Here is a 22,495-nt window from a genome sequence, read left to right as displayed (position 1 = left end):
AAGAGACCCATATTGATAGGTATGGACAAGTAGAGATTCATTTCCCTTCAAAAATACACAAATTTATAAAAGGAATATTTAAAAGGGGTTATAATTGAAGGTGACTACAAAGATAAAATGTAATTTTTTTATATTGTCTTTATTAGAAAATTTTTATTTACGCATGGCTCCTAAAAATAAATGTTAAATGTTCAATTCCTTGGTTAAGGTTGTCTGCAATTTTTGCGGTGTTAATTTCACAAAATTCATTGTCGGATCATAAATAAAAAATAATCATATTCTCTATGGAGATATTGGTCAATCAGAGCTCTCTATAACTCATTGTGGAGGTTCTATGACAAAAACATGTGCAAAAATCAGGGAAGAACAAATTTTAAGCTTAAATTTACTATAGGTATTGTGTGAGAATGATTTCTAAATATTAAAATGTACTTGAATTGACTCCTAAAAATGTTCCAATATTCTACATCTCTCTCCACCAAAGTCACTGATTAGTTGGTCACTGGGTGTATCCTAGCTTTCAACAATTTCTTTGAATATTGTGGGAGATGGCATGAAATTGCATAATGATACATTTGGAGGTTTCAGAAACATCATGGTATTGGAGTTGCTGTAGTTGGGCTCTATACTACCTTACTTTCCTTTAGTCATTACAGGCAGTCCCCGGGTTACGACGGTCTCGGCTTCCGACGTTGCGAGGTTTCGACGCTTTTCAATTATATTCATCAGAAATTATTTCCAGGGTTACGACGCATGTTCCAGGACGTATGTTCCAGAGTTACGATGCATGTTCCAGAGTTACGACGCCTACAAATGCTGATCTGCCAGATGAAATATGACACCAAAAATGCAAAATAATCAATATTTAAAGGTTTTGCAAAATAATCAATATTTAAAGTTTTTTTTTTGATGAAAAATGCAGTAAGAATGCAGTTTACATAGTTTTGAATGCACCTAAAGCATTAAAAGTAAGGTTTTCTTAGGATTTTTGACAAGGTTCTGGCTTACGACGATTTTCGGCTTACGACGCGTCTCAAGAACGGAACCCCCGTCGTAACCCGGGGACTGCCTGTATTTGACTCCTTACTGTCTTCTAGTCATATTTGACTCTTTGGTTTCTTATCGTGGTATTGGGTTGGTTAGTTAGGCTCTATATTTTACTTTCCAAGTCATATTTGGCTGATTGGTGTTTCATCATGGTAGTGGATTCATTATAATAGTCTCAGTATTTTGTTTTTCTTTAGTAATAGTCGCCATTTGGTGTCACACAATCATGATTATATATTTGTCTCAAAGTTATTTTGATCTTCAAACATAAACCGAGTAGTATCACAAGACTGACGACCTTGAGATGAAATTGTTCAAGGTTACCTTGGCAGTGCTCACTGATTTGTATTAGTATGTATGATTTAGACCATTGGAAGATATTCACTTATTTTGATCTCTATTCTGCAACATGGAACATCCTCTAGTATCAATAATGCCTGAATTTCCAGAGTTCTTGATAATAGTTTTAGGAGTGTCAAAATTGATGTCCAGCTGCCGTAGTGCAGTTCTGTCCAGCATCAGATGATTTTTGCTCCATTCATTGCAAAATTGCAAGACTCATCATTACATTCCTCATTACATTGTTGCTTGTGCAGTGTCCAGAGAAAATGTAAGTGACCTAGGAATGAGTTTTATTCATTGATTTTGGAACCTACTTAGAATTTGGTAGCAATGAAATTTTTGTTGTTGGTGCAATATTTGAAATTTATAACTCTCTGATCTTCACCACAAGACCCAAGGGGCAGCAACTGCAGTGGATGAACAAGATACGGGAGATGATGCTCATGGCTCTGAATGCTTTCAAGAAAATAGAAATGTATTGGAGGTATTGGTGCTTATGTAGGCTGCATTTGGTTAGGAATTAACATACTGTGAATTTATTTACTGTGGTGCATATTCACAAAATGAGCATTGTAATCCTGATAGCATGTTATTGTATGTTTATAACCAGTTTAATACGTGGTGGTTTCATTATCACTGTAATCAAGTATTGTGCTCAACCAGTGCTTGAAGTTTTCTGGATGGTAGACTACCCTTATAATATTTTCATGGTGTGTGTCCATTCATTGAAGTGATTTTTTTTGGTGTGGATTATCTTCACTAATGAAGTACAGCATGTTAATTTTTTCTGAAGATCGATATCCATAAGATGTAAGCCAGTTTTAGATTTTCATGGATTAGGATAAAGTTGTTTTGTTGTTCAAGGTGTAGTGGTACTCAAATGAGCACAGTATACATATCTCCTGGGCTGCATGCTCCTTGATATGGATCTTGCTTTTCAAGATGGTGGTCTCAAGAAATGCACAATGCCAGTGAGTTACATGGTTTTCTTAGGTTTTGGCTTACTCTAGGGTTGTAGATTCTCAGGTTTTGGCTCTCTAAGATTGTAGAGAGGGACCATGCAACCCATAAATCATAATTGTTCCTACACGATATACAAACCCTCGGTCCTTTACAATAGGAATATGCTTAAGGCGAAGCCGGACTGCCCACTGAATTCTTAACAAGGTAGTTAGTAGTTATCTGCCAGTCTGGTCATTGGTAGTCCCTCCGACTGGACGTAGACATTCTAATTTGCTTTTGGTAATCCTGGTGGGATTTTTCTTAGTTGTTTCTTATTGTGGATTATTATTGTTGTTGTGATAATGTGTTTGTGATATACTGAAGGCAAACCCCTGAATTGTGTTATTTCTATCTTTACGCTCTCGCCCGTCGTTGCTGAGACCGTAAATGTATTGTTTTGTTAATGGGGTAAGTACAAAGTCCATAGATGTTTTTACTCATGCTCTTGCCCATCATCGCCGGTAGTTTTAGTGTATGTATCGGCATACGTGCCGTATTCCTTTTTTATATGTAGTGGATAAAATGCAAATACTTGATTTGTGATTTTGTCCGTGTCTATCCTCGTGCCCTTGCTCATCGTCACCTTGAGCGTGAGTGCGATTTTTGTTTAGCATATTAATATGATTTCTTTCAGATTTGTATTTGGTATGCATGCACTCAGTGAATTTTGATTAAAGGAAGACCTGTTAGGAGGATAGACCCTGGTCCTGATACCAGCTCTGCTCTTCCCCCCTTTTGGTCTTCCCTGGGACTCATGACGCAGTGGCAGCATGGCTCACGTCAACGAGATCCCAGGTTGATTGCCTCGCCTAACCCACTCCCTTCTTTATACAGGCGGTGGACACCTGCTGGTCCTGTGTTTCTGCCATACTGCCAGGCATGTAATTGCGGGACCCGCGTCATCCAGCATGGCTCGCGCTCTCGCAGACCTGTTCCTGGCATTGCTGCTGCTCCCGCTTCCGGGCTAGAGAATGGTTCTGACTACGATCCTGAGGAGGCTGTTGAGGATAGGGTTGAAGACGGAGACGACGACCCCTTTCTCGATCTCCTCTTCATCCGTTTCCTTGTCGTCATCTGGCTTCTCCTCTCCCTCCCCTTCGAAGGTGGGAGACTGGGAAGCAGATGATAGCCTTCATGGGAGACTGAGAAGCGGATGATAGCCTTCATGAGCCTTTGAGGGGCCGGCATTCTTCCTTCGGGAGGAAAGCAGCTGGCTCTCTCGTTGGCTCTCTCACTCCCTTGGGACTGGGAACCGAGACTCTGCCTCTAGGGGCACGAGACTCGGGAGCCTTTGGAACTTGGACGATGCTCCGTTCTCCGGCCCCAAGTTCCATGGGCACGCCCTACAGAACTGGGTCCGTGTCAAGATCTCATTTGCGAGATTCCTTGAATGAACTAACGTCCAAGGGAAGTAGCACATCCACTGCCGAGATGTGGCTTCAGTTTCACATCACAGCAGTGGCACGGGACGAGAGATGTGGTCGAGCCGCGGCTTAACCCCCACCCCTCCCCCCCAGTGATGTCCAAACCTGGTTCTTCGTCGTGAGCCTAGAGCGTTGCATCTGCCCATGGGATAGAATCAACAGTACAGGCTACTTGGGATGGGGGGAGTCCCTTTCAACATCTGTAACGACGTTGCAAGTTCTCGCCAGGTAGTGAGCTACGTCCCTGTGAGCAGCAGCGCTACTCATAAGGCATCGGCACCTACCAGTGCTGCTACCAGTCCTGTAGTCACATACTTCTGCAGCACAGCAAGAGCAATCGTGACCAAGCTTGTTGCAAGTCTCCAGGGAGGCAGCCGCGTCTCAATGGGCAGCAGTGCTGCTCGTATGACATCGGCACCTACCAGCACTGCTAATATACAGTATGGGGAGATGACCATGTTCTCTCAGGGGCTTGCATCGCCTATACAATTGCGCTCTTCTGAACTCATGCACTTATCGCCACCGTAGGTTGGTGCAAGGGCTTGACTCACTTCCCAGGCAGCAGCGCTGCAAAGGGGAGTGAAAGTATATGATTCAACTCTCGTATTCCATTTATCACCCTTGTCATTGTCATCGTCATCCCGGTACGTCGTATCGTTCCTGGAGAAGGTTTTGAAGAAGAAGTCGAGGAGGAAGAGAGCTAGGGAGGTGTTGTCGTCTTCCTCAGGATACACCGGGAGGGGCGAGGTGAATGGTAGGAATCCCATAGAGACTTCTCCATTTGATTCAGCAATGGTAGCCTACATTCCTGGAGTCCTAGGACCCCAACGATTGAATGACGGAGGAGCAGATTGGGGAGACCGATCCCTGGAGGAACTTGGGCCTTTACCAATGGATTCGGACACCCCCGAAATGCAGAGGACGTTTGCAGAGATCGTTGCGCTAATCTGTCAGCACAATAATCTCGGGGAAGCAGCCACAACATCCTCTTCAGGAGATTGTCCCTCACGCCTCGAATTCTTTTGGGGTCCGTGAATTGGTGCATGATCTACCAGGAAGGGGACCAGTGCTGCTGACTGCAGGAGCCCAGCACTACTGCAAGTCCTTCTACCAGTCCTGCTAACAGTCCTGCTAACACGCGATCCCATAGAAGCTCCTGTCAACGGCCAGGTAACCGGGACCCAGTTTACCGGGGTCCAAGTGTGTCTTTGCATACCTGACGAGCAAAAGAATCTTTCTCAACAGGAAATAGCGACTGCAGAGTACTGTATTGGCAACCTTTCAGGCAGCCTCCTGCCTAGACTTGTGATTCGTCACGAGTGACTAGAGTCGCTGCTTCCTTTTCAGTAATTGTCCTGGAGGAAAACTCGGTGTTTGGGAGAGTATGTCTGTCTGGAGGTGGGACTTGCCTACTGCCTAGATTCTTGCTCTCGTTGGCCTTCCCACTTCTCCAGAAGTAGGGACCGAGTTTCTCTCCCCAGTGATCTGGAACTTGGGGCGGAGGATGCCTCTGGAGACCGAACCAAGGTTTGTTCTCCAATCTCTGTTCCCATGGGCTCTGCTCAAGGGACGGAGACCATGTCGGAATCTCGTTCGCGAGAATCTCCGAATATACAATCTCCTAAGGGAGGACATACATCCACAGCCAATGAGGGATTCTGTCCTTTCCAAGGCAGTGACATGGGGCGAGAGCAGGACTCGAACTCGGGCTTGGTCCCACCTGTGAAGAATCTGGATTCATCTACAAGGGTTAGGGACTTTGTCGCTATTCCTTGAGGCAAGACACCTGGAGGATAGTGGGAGGTCACTTGTTCGGCCCTCCTTCCTCAAGTTTCGGCCTCGAAGGGGGTTCGCTGTCACTACGGGTTGACACGACATCGTGAATCATTCCCCCTGACAACAGCACTGTTAGAGGGAATGAAAGCATTCAATGCCCCTTCTCATGCCTTTTACTCCTCGCACAACACACCGGGTCGGGCTCTCGACCGCTCCACAGGTGTTATGAGTGTTCGACCTGGTCTCAGCTTGATTGCATTCACATGGGATGTGTCTTTGAGATATCCCAATGTTTGCTTGGTCCAAGTGAACTCCTGTTCATGGTTTATCACAGGATGGAAATCAACTCCTAGAGTGTCTCTGGGATCTGAAGACCATGATAACTGTGAGAGGTTTGATTTCGAGTTCAAGCAGAGGACTTGCTACCTGTGTGGGCTGGTCGGGCTGGTGCATAAGTCCTACTCTAACTCTAGTACCAGCATGTTCAGGTAGACAGTAAGATGGTTCCAGTCTCAACAGGAACGATCTGTTCGGCCGTGTCTCATTGTCAGGCTTCAACTGCCACCCCTTGAGAGTCAGAACCATCAACCGAGGAAGAGACACAAACTGAGAAATGTTGCAGAAGTACGGGAACTGCAAGACGCACACCTCATGAACATCCTGAAACTCAAGGTTGCCTTTCTGGTTCTCCAAGAGTTTCGGGAGAGTTGATAATCAGCACTACAATAGTGGCACACGTCAATAAGCGATAGACTTGCCTCTCTCGAGCTTCTCCTTGACATTGCAGGTGATCGAGTGGGCAACAGCACACTCGATCGGGCAGTCAACCAGATGCATTCCAGACAAGAGGAATGTAATGGTAGACAAGCTTAGTCTTCAGTATCTGATGACTTCGAGAAATGACCAGGAAGAAGTACTAATCTGCTGCTAATAGAAATTTTCGGGTTGGAATGTTACCCACAGGCCCCTGGACACTTTTCCTTGGGATCATTGGTGGCTACTCGATAAGTAGTATATCTTACCCAGCTCCTTCATTGGATAGTATTGCATCCCGCTCGTTGTACGGTATGATTGAGTTGATTAGGGAGTGACTGGCTCCATCTTTCCTCTCTTTCATCCTACTCTCTCCCTTTGTGGGGGGGGGGGGGGGGGGGGCATACAGACCATTACATGCTGGATTGAGCGATTGGTGCAGGTATGACACTCCTTGGAGTAACCTACCTATTTTCTTGATTAGTTAATAGGAGTAACTCCTGCCCATTCCCTTCACAAGGCAGGGAAGAGGCACCTGGACATAAGACAAATTCATAGCTTGCATTTGCCTTATAGTATCCGACATATGGTTCTTAGCTTTCTCTTAAGGGGGACACATATTCTCTCCCTTATGAGTAAGCCCAGAAGACTGACTATGATCTTGCAGTTCTTAACTCCAATCAGTAGTCAGTGGCTGGATTCCCTTCCTAGCTCGTATGACCAGGAAGGAAACTGCAGGTAGGTGGAACCCTCAGTCGGTTCACTGGAGATGACTCAGATTCCACCCTCCAATCAGTGAGTCTTCTTATTTTAAAGGACCAAGGGTTTGTATATCGTGTAGGAACAAATCACAATTTTTGAAAGTAAATTGTATTTTTCCTAAGTACACAAACCCGAGGTCCTTTACACTAACTGCCCACCTCATGCCACCCCTCAATCTGCAACCTGGGCCAAAGCAAATTGGAATGTCTACGTCCGGTCGAAGTGACTATCAACAACCGGATTGGCAGGTAACTACCTAACTGCCTTGTTAAGAATTCAGCGGCCGGTCTGGATTCGCCTTAAGCATATTCCTATTGTAAAGGACTTCAGGTTTGTATATTTAGGAAAAGTACTACAATTTACTTTCAAAAATTGAGATTTCATCGTTCAAGTCCTAATTATGTTAACTTAACTTTAGCAATTAGTTTTAAATTAACAGTTCATTACTGATATTACTGTATTATTATCATCAGATTGTTATGCAGTAAACAGTTTCCTTGCTTCTACATTTGGGATGCATTCCACTGTGACCATTTGCATTAGAAATACAGTACAGGAAGACCTTGATAACTCAGAACAAAGGGGCTTGGGTTTTTTCTAACTTGGGTTTTCCAAGCTGTACCAGATTTCAAGATACTGGTAAATTTTTTTATGAAAAAAGAAGTTTTATTTGAATACAGAATTAACCATGTTAAATAGTCCTTGGCTATCCATTATGATGTATTATCCAAGGAACAAATTGGAAAAATCTGAATTATTTCATCACAAACCTATTAGTTATACTGTGCCATCATTTGCAGTCTGGAATGTCCCCATTCATTTCCTCCAGACATGAGATGAGCCAGCTGTTCAGGTATGCTGACCTTGGCCTCTTTAATGGTTACTTCTCTCCACATACTTTTTAGTACTGTCATTGCATCTGTAAAGGAATCTCCCTTCCCTTTTTTTGTCTTGGCAATTTTGGAACCATCATATTATCCATTAATATTAATTTCCCTTAGCTTTTTCTGTTGCATACAGGTTTTGTCAATGCTGGCATTATGTAAGTACGGCTTGATTATATTTTGTGCTTTTTTTTTTAATTTTGACCTTAATTTGTGGGGAATTAGGTGTTACAAGTATGTTTTAACAATGTTTTCATTAGTTATTTTGGAATTTTGGTGCACTAGTTGCTTGATAGTAAGCACCAAGAGGTACCTGTTGGGTTACCTTTAGTTTGTTGTCTGCAAAGTACTGGTTTAGGTTTTTATTTGCCAGTGTTTTGGTTTTTAACATTTTTACATGAATTTCATGTTACTAATGGTATATTTTTCCTAGATTTCAGTTACGGTACTCTGTTTATCCTTTTGCCTATACTAATTGGTATCTGTAACACTGTCAAGTTTTTATGTTGTCTTATTGTATATGTTTATGTATTTGTGTACACTACTTATAGTAAAGTTCAAATATTGAGATTTTGTAAAGATCTGGACTTTTTTATGCACAGAAAAAAATGATTTGAAGAGAAAATACGTCTGAGATAGTGAAAAGCTAATGTTAGAAGCAAAACTGTAAGTAGCAAAATTTCAGTGTAGTACATGTATTATTGCATTTTGTTAAAAATTTTCAGTATTAATGGTAAAACATTATAATTATAAGGTAAAGGTTCAAAGATAAAAGATTAAGCTATGCATATCTTAGTTTAACCAGACCACTGAGCTGATTAACAGCTCCCCTAGGGCTGACCTGAAGGATTAGATATTTTTTCGTGGCTAGGACTCTGGCTACCAAATCGGTAGGCGAGCACGTAACCCATTTGTCTAATAAGGAACTATGGGTCAAGGATAAAATCTTAAACAATTGTAAAATAATTATACAGTATGGAATTGCACGTTTCAAAGAAATTTTGGGAGAATGAAGAGCAATAATTCTCTCTCTCTCTCTCTCTCTCTCTCTCTCTCTCTCTCTCTCTCTCTCTCTCTCTCTCTCTCTCTCTCTCTCTCTCTCTCTCTCTCTCTCTCTCTCTCTCTCTCTCTCATATTTTGAAAAAAATTTTATGAGTGAAAATCAGCTTATTATGTATATAGTAATGTTTATATTATCTATAGTAATTACTTTTATTATTGAAATAAGCAAAATATTTTTTTTTTATTTTATTATGTAAAACCTTGCAAAGATCAGGAAGACAATGCCCATCTCCTCCCCTTACCCTTGGATTTTGAAGGTTTAGGTACCATCCCTTATGAGAATTGGGAATTCTAAGTGTATTATGGTTAAAATTAACATAATAATGATGTTGATGATGATAAACAAAGATTTACTGTGGTTTATATTGCAGTGTGTCTGTGTGTGTTAGTATCTGTCTGTACAATATTTTCATTTTGTTTTGTTTTGCTGTGCATACTTTCAGTATGCCTCAGCAAGCTTTGCAAGGTATTCCAGGAAGGGTATTTTGTGTCTTCATATCATCACCGGAGATGGACCTGTACCTATATGTCACGGGTTGCCTGCAGCTACTTGTGAGACCCGCTTCGGTTGGTCACCTGCCCAGTGGTCACACATAAAGGTGTTATAACACCAGGAGAGATAAGCAGACATATCAAGAATTTTTCTCTTCCTTGGTTAAGGTGAAGGCGTGGCAGCTTTCAATGATGAGCTTTTACCCTCTGCCCAGTCAGCCTTCTCACCTACAGATCCTGCTGCACTTGCTGTGGCTGTTGATATATTTGTCTGCTTGACTGACTTCCTGCACCACTCGACCCATGTTAGGCTGTACCTAGTATTCTGTCTACATTCCTGACTACTGCCTTTTCTGCTTTAGATGCACCAGTGGCAAGTACCTTCGTAGCACATTTGAAGGTATAAAGGCAGCAACATGGGTAAGGCTGATGCTGGCCCTCTAAATTTCATAATCAATCAATGCCCTGTTGCAGTGTCCTTGACACCAAGGTTATGCACTCATGGTCAATGCCCAGCATGCTGTCCAACTAAGAGAGGACCAGGGAGAGCTTTAGTCACTATCCCCATATCCATAGCTTGCTTACAGTAATGTTGTGTTACCAGTGACATGTATCAAGGAGTGAGGTGCTTAAACTCAAGCTTTCAGTACTGCAGAGACCTGGCAAAACCAGCTGAGCCACCACAACTATTGCAGGAAAGCACTTTTTTCTTTATGCCTGAAGTGAATCAGGGCCAACTTGTTCTGGCTATTGCAATGTAGTGCATGCAGTAACTGCTATTTTGCCTTACCTGTATCAGGTGACCCTGCTGTTCCTGTTGTCAACAGTGCCCACTCTTGGCAGCTCTTGCTGTGCTTACACTGCCTACTTTTCAGGCAAGTGTTTGCAGCTGTGATTGATTCTGTAGTTGCTATGACGACTGTGCTGTGCTTTGTAATTTTGTTTGCTGCTGTTTACTGCACATGTTTTGCTGTCTCTTATTTGACTAGGGTTTGCAGGCTTCTCATTCTGCTCCTGTGACTTGGACTGCTTCAGCAGCACTGGCTTTATCTTCACATGCTCCAATTATTTCTGTACATTGTGTTTGTAGTTCCTGCAACATATGCTGCAGGAACTGCTGCCTGATAATGCTTTATCTGCTGCTGTTGAACCTCCAACTTTATCTTTACTGTCCCATTTTATGAATAATGAATATTACTAGGAACCTTTTCATATAGCTACCTAGAATTGAAGATATACCACTACCTAGCTTCGGTTGTGCTGCCTGCTTGAGACTTTTTTTTTTTTTTTTTTAAATGCTGGTTGACCTGGTCTAGAAATTTTTATAGAAGGTAGTTGGCATTACTCCTCCACCTTCCTTTCAAGTGCCTCTCCCTGGCTTTTGTTGATGCCCCATTGTCCTTGAGATCTCTTTGATCCCTATGACCATGGCCATTAGGTTGAGAGGTTTGTGGCTATTAGGTTGAGAGGTTTGTGCTGGACTTCCATTCTGCTTTTTAGGGTAGTGGAAACCTGGACCTTGTCTGTCTATTAATCATGTGTCCTACAAAATGACCATATCAACTTGGTTGAGAGCCGAGATGATGATAACGAGGCAGCCCAGGCATTTCTGGAGGTAGCTTTCTCTGAAATCGTTGGTTACGTTTGCAAATTTTTCAATAACCACAACACCCAAAGCAGGTTGCAACTGCAGCGTTAAGTCCTAACAGTAATTTTGTCAACCTACCACTTGATCTAGAAAAAGGTCAGAGAGACCTCTGAAGGATATGTGTACCCTTTTATGGCTGCCGTTTGCACTACCTTTCTAGTTAACCACAGAATGAAAAAGTTGAAGCTGATTCAGTGTTGCTTTTAGTAGGGGGACCATTTCTTAGTTAAGGAAGGAATGGCTAAGTGTGGTCCAACATCCTATGCCACCTTTAGTAACCCTCTCATTTGGTGTGACTGACACTATTGAGAGTTCTTGGCTGTCACCACTGTGCAGGAATGGATCCTCAATGGTAGAAGAGACCAAGCTGTTGGAGATGGTTATGAATCCCAGGAGGATAGTAGTTTCTTTTGGTAGGGCATCATTCCAGCCTGTTCTTTGAACATTATACACCTGAAGTTCTCATTGTGCATGCCCTGTTCCTGTTCCTGTTCATTGTAAGAAGGGAAATCATCCTGAATCTTTTACCATTTTGTTAAGTACATACAGTTTTAAATAAGATTGTGAAATATAGGCTTGAAATTGGGTTGGAGTTTACCGCCTTTATTCTTAAGATATTTATAAAAATGTGATATTGTCATTTGAACAGTATGCAGAGTGCCTTTCAAACAAAAATTTGTTTGATTAACAATTACAAAAATCAGTTCAACAGATTTATATATTTTATAACTAATTCTTTATTTTGCTATGTTTACAATCTGGTCTTAACTAACATTTATCTGATGTGTGTGGTGACTATCTACTTATTTGACCATCTTGGTTAAATATTTTTTTATTTGTAACTTTTTTTTATTATTTTGCTGTTTACTTCTTAACTCTCATGTACCTTTTCATTTTTGAGTGTTGTTTTATGTTATGTAAATTAACGTGACTAATTATCCGAGGTAATACCTTGTACAACACATTAGATAACTTATTGATATGATACTCATCGAGGACTATGGTCTCCTGTCAAAGCTGTCATACAGTAAATAAAAATATAATGGAGTGTTGTTTCACCCAGTTTTCATATGGACTAAAACTTATTTACAGACTTTGCCACAGCATATCAGATTCTAGTGTATACTTTACATAGCCATGGAATCTGCTTGAGAAATCACAAACAAATCTTTTTCTTATTCTTTTATGTGTGTGTGTTTGTGTGTGTGGTGAGAGCTTGTATGTATGTGGGAGTAAGTGCTTGCAGATGCAAGTGGTTTCAAATGAATGAATGAATTAAGCTTACCATTAGCTTTTGAGATTTGTTATTGCTGGAAGCAGCAAAATCTCATTACTATAGTGTAAAGTCAAAGTTCATTATTGAGAGGCTATTCCTTTGTATTTGGTACCAAGTGGAAGCAGTAAAGTTTTAAGAAAAGCTTTTAACCTCAATGTTGTTAGTAAAGCTACCATCATGCTAAGTTCCGTACAGTTTGGTTTTTAGTAGAGAGGGTTACATTATGTAACCATAGTTTTGACTTGAATTAATGGTGCCAAATGGAATCAGTATCTGAATAAAAGATCCCAAATGAAATCAGAATCTTTTTTTCACCTCATCTTTGTCGGGGACTAGCCCAAAGCTAGCTAGCATATAAAAACACGGTATCTTGCAGGAAGAAAAGAAGTTTCTCATTCAGCAGTATGTTTCAGGAAAATACCATTGAAACCAGCAGATAAATCTTTAGTGTTTTATCCTATATACTGTGCTATGACACTACATAAGCTCCTTTTCTTTTTCATACATTCAGGATTTACAGGCTATGTGGTATATTTAAAAACAAATGAAAATTATGCTAATATTTGAAGCTATTTAATGTCAGTGGGCTAATAATGTATTGAGTTATCGCCTGGGTATAGATTTTTAATAGTATTTCTGTGGAAACAAGATAATTATCCACAAATCTAGGAAAAAATATTATTTTAAAGACAGGCTAGTCAAACTTAAAGTATGAAATGGTTAGAAATTATCCAGTGCCAGATATGTCTATACATTGTTTAGTTTTATAGACTAGGAATTGGCATATTTTCCATATTGTAAAATGAAAGTATGAGCTATTGACTGGATTTTCCAGTCATTCTGTATATTGACTTCGAAGTTTTTGTGATTTAGTTCATTCTATTGTAAGTTTTAGTGTCATTGGAAGATCACCAAAGTGCTATCTGTAATGTTCTCAGTTCTTTTAATGTCAATGTAAAAATGATGCTTCTGATGTCATTTTTTTTCTAACGGTGGTTTCCTCTACATCCTAGGGAGGATCGGGCCTAGGAACCTTGGCCAATCAGATTGCTAAGGCACGACAGGAAATACAAAATTCACTAGCCTCTGTGAGTAGGTCCTGTTCATGTTTCATTCTTGACAGTTGTCTAGTAGGTATAGTGAGGTTTTTTTCTCTTTTTATGGGTACATTATCTATGTAGGTGTTTATATCGTTGGTTATACATAGCCACAGACAGTGTATATTCTCTACACTTTAGAAACACACTATGTTCAGGTATTTTTTTAAAACAGACTGCATGTTCAGTGTGCATCTCCAAACGTACGTTGCTTGAAGTTCTCTATCTTGATAGTGTAGGTTATGCTGAAGTTTGCTTTTATTTCGTAAACTATGTATTTTTACCTTGGCATGTTATGTTATTGCTGCACCTGCTATTGATTTCTCTTATGCATTTTCATTTGTGATTGGCTTTAGTGTATATCACTATGCTGTGTTAAGGTAATTGCACAGAAAATTATTATGAATGAGTTAAAATGCTGTAATCTGGTGTTTCAGGGATAAACCTTGATTTCTGAAATGGGGAACTGGTGGAACTGTATTGAAAGTAGAAATATGTATCGAGGGATATTCTTTTCAAGTTTCATTCTTATCTCTGGCTTAACATTATCAGTTGCTGAACAGATTTCTGATTCTGTAAAGCTGAAGCTTCTCACTGTTTGATAAAATGACTGTAAATGCTGAGGCAAATGTATCCCACTAAATATATGTCAGTGTTTAACCCATGTGGCACCTTACCTTCAGTGGTGTTCTGTTATGTGGTCACTTTACTCTAAATACAGTGGATTGTTAAACTGCTCATATCTATCAATGCTTTTTTCATGTGAATGATTTATTCATGTGAAAACTTTTTTTTATGCAAAGTTATAGGTTCAAAACTGAAATAGTTCAGTTGCCAACATTTAGATTGATGTCCCTAAATTTAAGTACTGCACTGCCCTAATCACTGATACAAACTGGTGATGAAATAGATAAATATACACTACGTACCATAAATTTATTGTAATGGATTGACTTGTGTAGATGGGCTTAAAAATAGTACATGTGTATGAATACACCCCTTATATATAAAATATTCACTGTAAAGGTTTTCACATGGAATTTTAGTAAGTTTTTCACTTGAATCAGGGTGTTGATTCTTCATTTGTTACACTTGACAATCTATTAATTAACTAAAGGCATCAAATTGATAAAAGTCGATGGAGGTAAGTCAATTTTAGATTTATGAAGTGTTACATTACTTGTTTCTGTATTCAAGTAATTTATAATATGGTCAGGGTAATGAAATTCCTTGGCAAGATTTTCAGAGATTTATTTCATTAGCAAGTTTTTAGCAGTTGGTCTTGAGGGTACCATAATTGGTGTTAAACAATATTGAAAGGTTGTACCATCTTATTTTTTTATGTATGTATATTTTTCAGTGTGAACTGGAATCAGTCATTGAAATTGTAAAAAAAAGGTTGTTAACAGGTGAAAGAGTTGGCACTACTTTCTTGCTTGGTATGTGTATGATCCAGGGATTGTGTGTGCAGGCAAAAACTACCTGGATAAACAGGTCACTGCTGCATGGTTCAAGCAGCAGGTCAAGTACCTAAACATGCTGGCCTCCATGAGGTTTTTGGAGAAGCTTGTTTTGCAAGAGCCACTCAACCTGTGCTCTCTTCGGTGGCAATAAAGTACCATTGGTCAGCTTTAAGTACGTTCCTCATTGGACGAGTGGTTAATGTGCTTGCCTACCATTTCGGTAGTCCAAGGTTCGATTTCCCGCTCTGCCAATGTGGAATGAGAGGAATTTGTTTCTGGTGATTAGAAGTTAATTTCTCTATATAGTGTGGTTGGATCCCACAATTAGAAATATCTAATCCTTTGGGCCAGCTGTAGGAGAGCTGTAATAATCAGCTCGGTGGTCTGTTTAAACTAAGATATACTTATCTTCAGCTTTAAGTGACCTTCCCTCCAATCTCATACCCTTTAGGAGGGAAGTGAGGACCTTGTTTGGTGGCTGGGTCTGGTGGTGTAGTATTGATGAGTAACAACACTGTTTCCCTTCACACCTCTTGTGAAGTAGCAAAACAGATGCTTAAGTAGGTGGCTCACTATATCTTTTGAGTAATCTGGCTAGAAGGAATATTTTAACAGACCAGCTTAACTGTCAAGGGCAGTTAGTTGAAATCTACTTGCCCTAACTTAAGATCTTGAGTGGGGAAAGGCTTTGTGAGGTTTGGCGAACTTTTATGGTTACCTTTTTTCCATGGACATAGAAAGTGCCAGTTTTTCTGCCCATCTCTTCCAGATAACAGGCTGCCTTGCAAAATGCCTCTTATTAGCCCTTGGAACCTCAAGATATCTGCATTTTTTCCTATGATTCTGATTTGCTTAGTAACCAATTGATGTTTTTCCTTTACACGTTCCAGATAACCATGGTAGCTTCTTGTTTGCCCCATGCCTAGTGGCATCCTGAAATGCTAGATATCCTGGTTGAGACACCAGAAACATGAATAGGTAGCCTGAACTACCATGGACTAAGGAGCAGACCATCTCTGATTGGAGTTATACATAGACAGGGTCTTTCTCTGGTTAGAGCTATTTTGCAGCAAACTTTCGTCCACCTTCATCAAGATAAGCCCTTCTCACTCCCTGTGGTGAAACATGTTGTTTTGTCTTGAGCCAGGTCTTCCAACTGAAGGGCATGCTGGGGAGTTCTGAACAGTCTTGCTTTTGTTAGCTTCAACTTCCAAAGTGGGATGTTACTGCATCCTAGTAGATCCTTGGGAGAGGCCTCAAATCAAGATCTCACCATCAAGGCTGGCTCTGCTAGTTTTAGTTTCATTTGAGCAGGGTCTGACAAGAGGCTGTACAATCTCTTGATTCCCTACCTCTTGAGAAATTATCTGTGAGCAACTTGAGATACTTTTGTGCCCAGTATGAGCCTTGCAGCATATCCATGAGACTGACCTCTTAGGCTGGAATGTCACGGTCTCTATACTACTGGCAGGCACAAGAAGCTGGTGTCCAGAACACAGTTTGTGTTTGGCTTCATGAAACAATCAAATGGACAAGCAGTGTCTTATGAGGTGGGCATTTGTTCAGTTCTGACAGAAGCTTGTGAAGCCAGTGGTATTCAAATAAGGGCAGGTGTCAGGTGGTATCAGCTACCTGTACGTCATTTTACCCCATGGATATTATCCACAAGTCCTTGAACCTTTCTCTTTAGGATTGTGAGGCTACCCAAGAGTTTGAGTCATCTTCAAGCTCCAGACTCCTCCTAGGCAAATAAGTATCTGGTTCTCCTTTCTTCTTTCTTCTTCCTCTGCAAGGTAGCAATCAGGATGAGTTTTAGGGCTTCAACTCACAAGTGCGACTTCCTTCATGTGATCCCCTATCTTTAGGGCAGCAAGACACTTCCAGGTGGAGATTCAGCTTACCAGTTAGTTAACCAACTATCCTTTCACCTAATGAGATAGTTTCTTGCATAAAAGATAGTGGTTTGTATTTCTGTGGGAATTTGCATTTTTGCTATGTGTATAATCCAGAGCTTTTTGTCATAATCATACTTCAGCTGTCCCTGGTGCCAGAGAAAAAGGTAGTTGATGATAGCAGGTGAGTTTGGGGTCCTTTCCCAGTTACCCATCTACCACAAGTTAACTACCTTGATGCCAAGTTTCAACAACTGACTCCAGCTTGTGCTAAGGAGTACTCGGACTTTAACGGCTGTGGTTTGTATACTGAGGAAACATACAAATCACTATAAATGTGTGATGTGTTACTTTTGGTGATTCAGGTTACTTTTAGTTTTTATCTTATGTCAACACAGTACATGATTTTACATTACTGTGCATTGGTTTTACAATTATGAATCTAGTGCACGGGAGGTTCGTAATTCTGATGTGTACATAGCTATTTGCTATTGTATTGGATTGATGGTCTGAGATGGTCATTACCTGGTACTACAGTTTAGTAAATGGTGCTCCAGTGTACAAGGGCCTAATGGAATGTACTCTCAATTCATAAGTTTTGATTTCAGAAAATTGAGTGGTTTTCAAGATCAAGTAGAAAAAGTATATCAGTGACTTATACTTTGTTTAGCATGTTGGTAGTGAAAATTAGTTTGTTTGAACATGATTTTATTATAAAATTGCCTTGGGATGTGCTTTAGATATTTCATTAGAATTTGGTTGGTGTGTGATAATAGAAAGTAGTGAGTATCATAGTTGTAATGTAGTTTTGTTTCTCTGCATATTTTAGAATTTTTTGCTTATCCATATGTAAGTTGACAAAATATTTTAATACTTTACTATTATGTAAAGCCCAACTTTCTTCAGGTAACCGTTATTCCTCAGTACTTAATTTTATATGTATTGTACTTCTTGTTCTTTGGAGTTACCCTATAGTGTGCATGCTTATACTTTTCAAGTTTAAATCATATCCCCCAGCAGAGATAAGTTCATAACTTTTAATTGCTAAATCTGGGATGAACCCTTTGTGCAGAAAAGCCTACACATATGAATCATCAGCAACATATCAAACACCTCATTTACTCTTGCATATGTTCAGTTGCTTCTTGAATTTTAAATCCTTTGTGTTTTCACACCCATATCACTAAAACTCTAGGTTGTTTCTCCATACTTCAGATGCTCATGAATTACCTTTTATCAACAACTTTGTGTTCTCCCCATTTCTTTCCATGTGAATAGTCATCTCAAAATTCCATTTTTTTTTCTTTTACTTACACAAATTTTGTTATATTTCTTTTTCAATACTTACCCTATGTAACTTGAACAGCTCATATTTATTCAACATCCACACTTCATTTTCATAAAGGAGATAGCTTAGCTTCTTACAGTCTCACCATGGCTCCATTGATACACACAACCTCTTCACAGTCCTTTGCTCACACCCTGATCATATTCCTTTCTTCACCTTTTCTGACTTGTCTCAGTCTACTATAATCCTGTACGTATATTTAGCGTAGTTTCAAATATCAACTATTCCTTCCTCCCTTTTATTTAAATTGATGTACATTGCTTAGTCTTCCTGGTTTTTGTCTTCATCTTTTGAAGATTTGTATACTGGAACTCTCCCTAGTTTCTTCATTATATTTTCTGTTCCTGACCTGTACATCTATAAATCTTCACTTGATTCATTACTTGGTTTCTAATTCCACCCCCATGCATCCACTTCTAACATTCATTTACTGATTTCTCATATTACACCATTACATCATCACATTGAGCCTTTATTTGGTGCTATTGTTAACTTTTTGAGGGTAGTGTATACCATTACAACATTTTTGTTTTATGCTCAGATTTGTCTCATACCTTTTTTCATAAACTTTTATCCACAACCCTCATCTCTCTAAATTTACACTGTTTTGTCTATATTCAATCCTCACCTCTCTTACATTCCAAATTATAATCATAAATACACTTCTGGTATACTGAGTAATGTTTTGCCTCTACTATAATATTTGCTGTTTTCTTGGTCACCTATACAATTGTTCCTTTCTCCCATTCATACTATTTTCCCTATCTTAACAAAGAGTACATATCTATACAATTATTTCTTTCTCCCATTCAGGCTTTTCTGCATCTTGACAAATACCATAGTCAGCTGCTTGTTCATGTTTTGGCCACTGTATTGTAGCATTTCACTTGTAAGTGCCTCAGTGGCGTGATTGGTATGGTGTTGGCGTCCCACCTCGGTGGTCGTGGGTTCGATTCTTGGCCATTCCATTGAGGAGTGAGAGATGTGTATTTCTGGTGTTATAAGTTCACTCTCGACATGGTTAAGTTCACTATCGACGTGGTTCGGAAGTCACATAAAGCTGTTGGTGTTGGTCCCGTTGCAGAATAACCACTGGTTCCATACAACATAAAAACACCATAAAAACAAACAAACAAACATTTCACTTGTACAGTAATTCTCTCAATTAGTATTGCCATTCTATTCATCATTTTCTTAAATTACCCTCTTTACACCCTTGACAGTTACTTGAATAGATGACTCTGCTGATGACTTTCCCTGTGTAGATGACGCTCTTGACTTTTTGAATACAATGATGTTCTCAGCTGGTCTTCAATCTATACCTAGGACTTCGGGCAAATTTGTCCGCCGACCAGTTCCCTGGTGGACACGTAAATGCCAGGAAACTCATAGAAATATGAGATCTGCCTTCACCAGATACCGCAGACGAAAATGTGAGTATTATCGTGTAGAATTTCGAAAAGCAAGAGCTCATTTTCGCATGGAAATCAAAAAAGCACGAAAAGAATCTTGGACGATATTCATATCTTCACTAAATTCGAAAACTCCTCTGACTCTAGTTTGGAAGAGAGTTAGAAAAATAGCAGGCAAGTTTACTCCTTGTCAACCTCCCGTTATCAAGGTGAATGGTTGTGAGGTAGCAGACCCCCAGTTAGTGGCAAATGAGTTTGCTAATCATTTTGCTAATGTTGCGAAGAAAAATGATGATAGACCCTATTCAGCTCAAAGACGGATAATAGAACAGGTCGAAATTGATTTTAATACCATAAGACATGAGCAATACAATGCTCCTTTTACTATTAGAGAATTTGAATCAGCCTTGAATAAATGTAATGAATCAGCTCCTGGACTGGACGATATAACATATTCAATGATTAAGCATACCCCTGAAAATACCAGACTTTTCATATTAAGCCTAATTAACAGAATTTACAGAGAACATATCTTCCCCAAGCTTTGGGAGAAGTTGAAATTACTGCCATTTGTGAAAACCTGGAAAAGATCCATTCAAGACAGAAAATTATCGTCCTATCGCATTAACTTCTTGTTTGTGTAAGATCATGGAAAAAATGGTGAACACACGATTGATGTGGTACTTGGAAAGAGGTAAATATCTGTCGCCTGCTCAGTGTGGTTTTCGGAGTATGCACTCCACAACTGATGTATTGGTACGAATGGAATCTTCAATATGTGAAGCTTTTGCCAACAAGCAACATCACATCACTGTTTTCTTTGACCTAGAGAAGGCTTATGATACAACATGGAGATATGGCATTTTGAGGGTCCTTTATGAATGTAACCTGAGAGGCAATTTGCCCCTGTTTATTAAGGCTTTTTAAAAAATAGGATATTTCAGGTTCAGGTTGGAGCAATAATGTCAGATGTATTCAATCAGGAAGAAGGAGTACCACAAGGAAGTGTTTTAAGTGTAACCTTGTTTGCCTTGGTAATCAATGGGGTTTCTAAAATAATTCCCCCAGATATAACATATACCCTTTTTGTTGATGACCTATCGAGTTCCTTTGCAGCATCAAGGATGGCAGTGGCTAGACGCCGCCTTCAGCTCTGCATTGATAATATAATAAAGTGGGCTGAGGTTAATGGTTTTAGATTTTCCGCCAGTAAAACTGTAACTATGCACTTTTGTCGTATAAGGGGAATCCACCCTGATCCAGATCTATTCATTCATAGGCAGAGAATTCCATGTGTTGGTGAAACAAGGTTTCTTGGCTTGATTTTTGATAGCAAGCTGACCTGGATTCCACATCTGAAATATATTAAGGCAAAATGCTTAAAAGCAATGAATTTGCTGAAAGTCGTGTCTCACACTTCGTGGGGTGCAGACCGAACTCAGATGTTGAGATTATATAAAGCCTTGGTCTTTTCAAAATTAAGTTATGGGTGTGAGGTGTACACTTCTGCAAAGCCAAATAGCCTTAAAATGCTCAACTCAATTCATCATGGAGGAATACGGTTGTGTACTGGAGCATTTAAATCATCTCCCACCGAGAGCATGCTTGTAGATGCTGATGAGGTGCCACTGGATCTTCATTACAAGCGTCTGCTGGTTCGGAGCTGGTATAGATTCCAGAGGCTACCTAAGTCTTTAACCAGCATTTGTATGAGAAATGAAAGGCATTGGCAGTTTTATGAAAATCACCCCAAGCAACCTCATCCATTCGCTTTTAGAGTCAATACCATTGTTCGTGAATTAAACATGCCAAGGGTCGAGATTTTACCAGCAAAATATTCAGTTAGTCCCCCTTGGAACTTCCCAGAGGTAAAATTCTGCAGATATTTCAATTTTACCAAAACAGAATTGTCCAGTGAGGCCACGCGGTCAATATTTTTAGAACATTCCTTGCAACATGACGACTCCACTGCAGTTTTCACGGACGGCTCAAAGTCAGATGCTGGCGTCGGCTTTGGTGTAGTCTTCCCTGATGTAGAGAGGAGTGGCAGGTTATCATCTGTTGCATCAATTTTTACAGCAGAGTTATATGGAATTTTAAAGGCTTTAAAGGAAGTTTTAATTCGGAATGAAAGTAATTTTATTATATATTGTGACTCAAGAAGTGTTCTTCAGTCACTGGAATCTTTAACCCTTTAAACCCTCTGATTTTAGATATATTGGAATGGCTGCTTTTACTAAAAAGAAGAGGAAAAGAAATAAAGTTCTGTTGGGTGCCTTCTCATGTTGGGGTGGCTGGGAATGAGAAAGCTGACCAACTTGCAAAGTCTGCGGTCAGCTCCCCAGAACCCACAAGATGCCTACTACCATATCGGGATGTGTATCCTCTAGTAGGTCAGAGAATTAAAAAATGTTGGCAGTCCCAGTGGGAGGATATTTTAAACAATAAAAAAATGCGTAGTATCACGTCTTCAGTGTCTCCTTGGCCATATCCATATATGCCAAGGAGACAAGAAACGATGTTGTGCAGATTGAGGATTGGACATACAAGACTCACCCATGGGTTCTTGATGTCTCGTGAAAATCCTCCGTTTTGCGAGAACTGTACTGTGCCCTTGACTGTGAGACATTTGCTGGTTGAATGTCCCAGACTTGGGAATTTGAGACATAGTTTCATGTCTTGGGGTCGTGACAGAGTTGGTAATTTTATTCTAGCTACAATTCTTGGAAAGGATTGTAATATAGAGCAGTTATATATTTTTATGAGGGAGGCTGGCCTCCTTAACCAAATTTAAATTATACATAGATTGTCTATG

General features: G+C 39.9%; 1 protein-coding gene across 8 annotated transcripts in view; it reads left to right on the top strand.

Moving 5' to 3' along the window:
- Nucleotides 1–22,495, top strand: part of LOC135208755 (elongation factor 1-delta-like) — an 80,365-nt gene that overhangs the window by 44,924 nt on the left and 12,946 nt on the right. For 2 of the 8 annotated variants that reach the window (XM_064241255.1, XM_064241254.1), the window contains 2 exons: nt 1,781–1,873; nt 13,482–13,556. The exons of 2 other annotated variants lie outside the window; for them this stretch is intronic. In XM_064241255.1, coding sequence (XP_064097325.1) covers nt 1,781–1,873; nt 13,482–13,556 — 168 coding nt within the window. The remainder of the gene's footprint in view (nt 1–1,780; nt 1,874–13,481; nt 13,557–22,495) is intronic. 4 more of the 8 variants (XM_064241259.1, XM_064241257.1, XM_064241258.1 and 1 more) reach the window with 2 other exon arrangements.

The sequence above is a fragment of the Macrobrachium nipponense genome, chromosome 35, assembly GCF_015104395.2.
Source record: "Macrobrachium nipponense isolate FS-2020 chromosome 35, ASM1510439v2, whole genome shotgun sequence".
Lineage (NCBI taxonomy): Eukaryota > Metazoa > Arthropoda > Malacostraca > Decapoda > Palaemonidae > Macrobrachium > Macrobrachium nipponense.
Note: the sequence above shows the minus strand (reverse complement) of the source record. Positions and strands in the feature narration are given on the sequence as shown.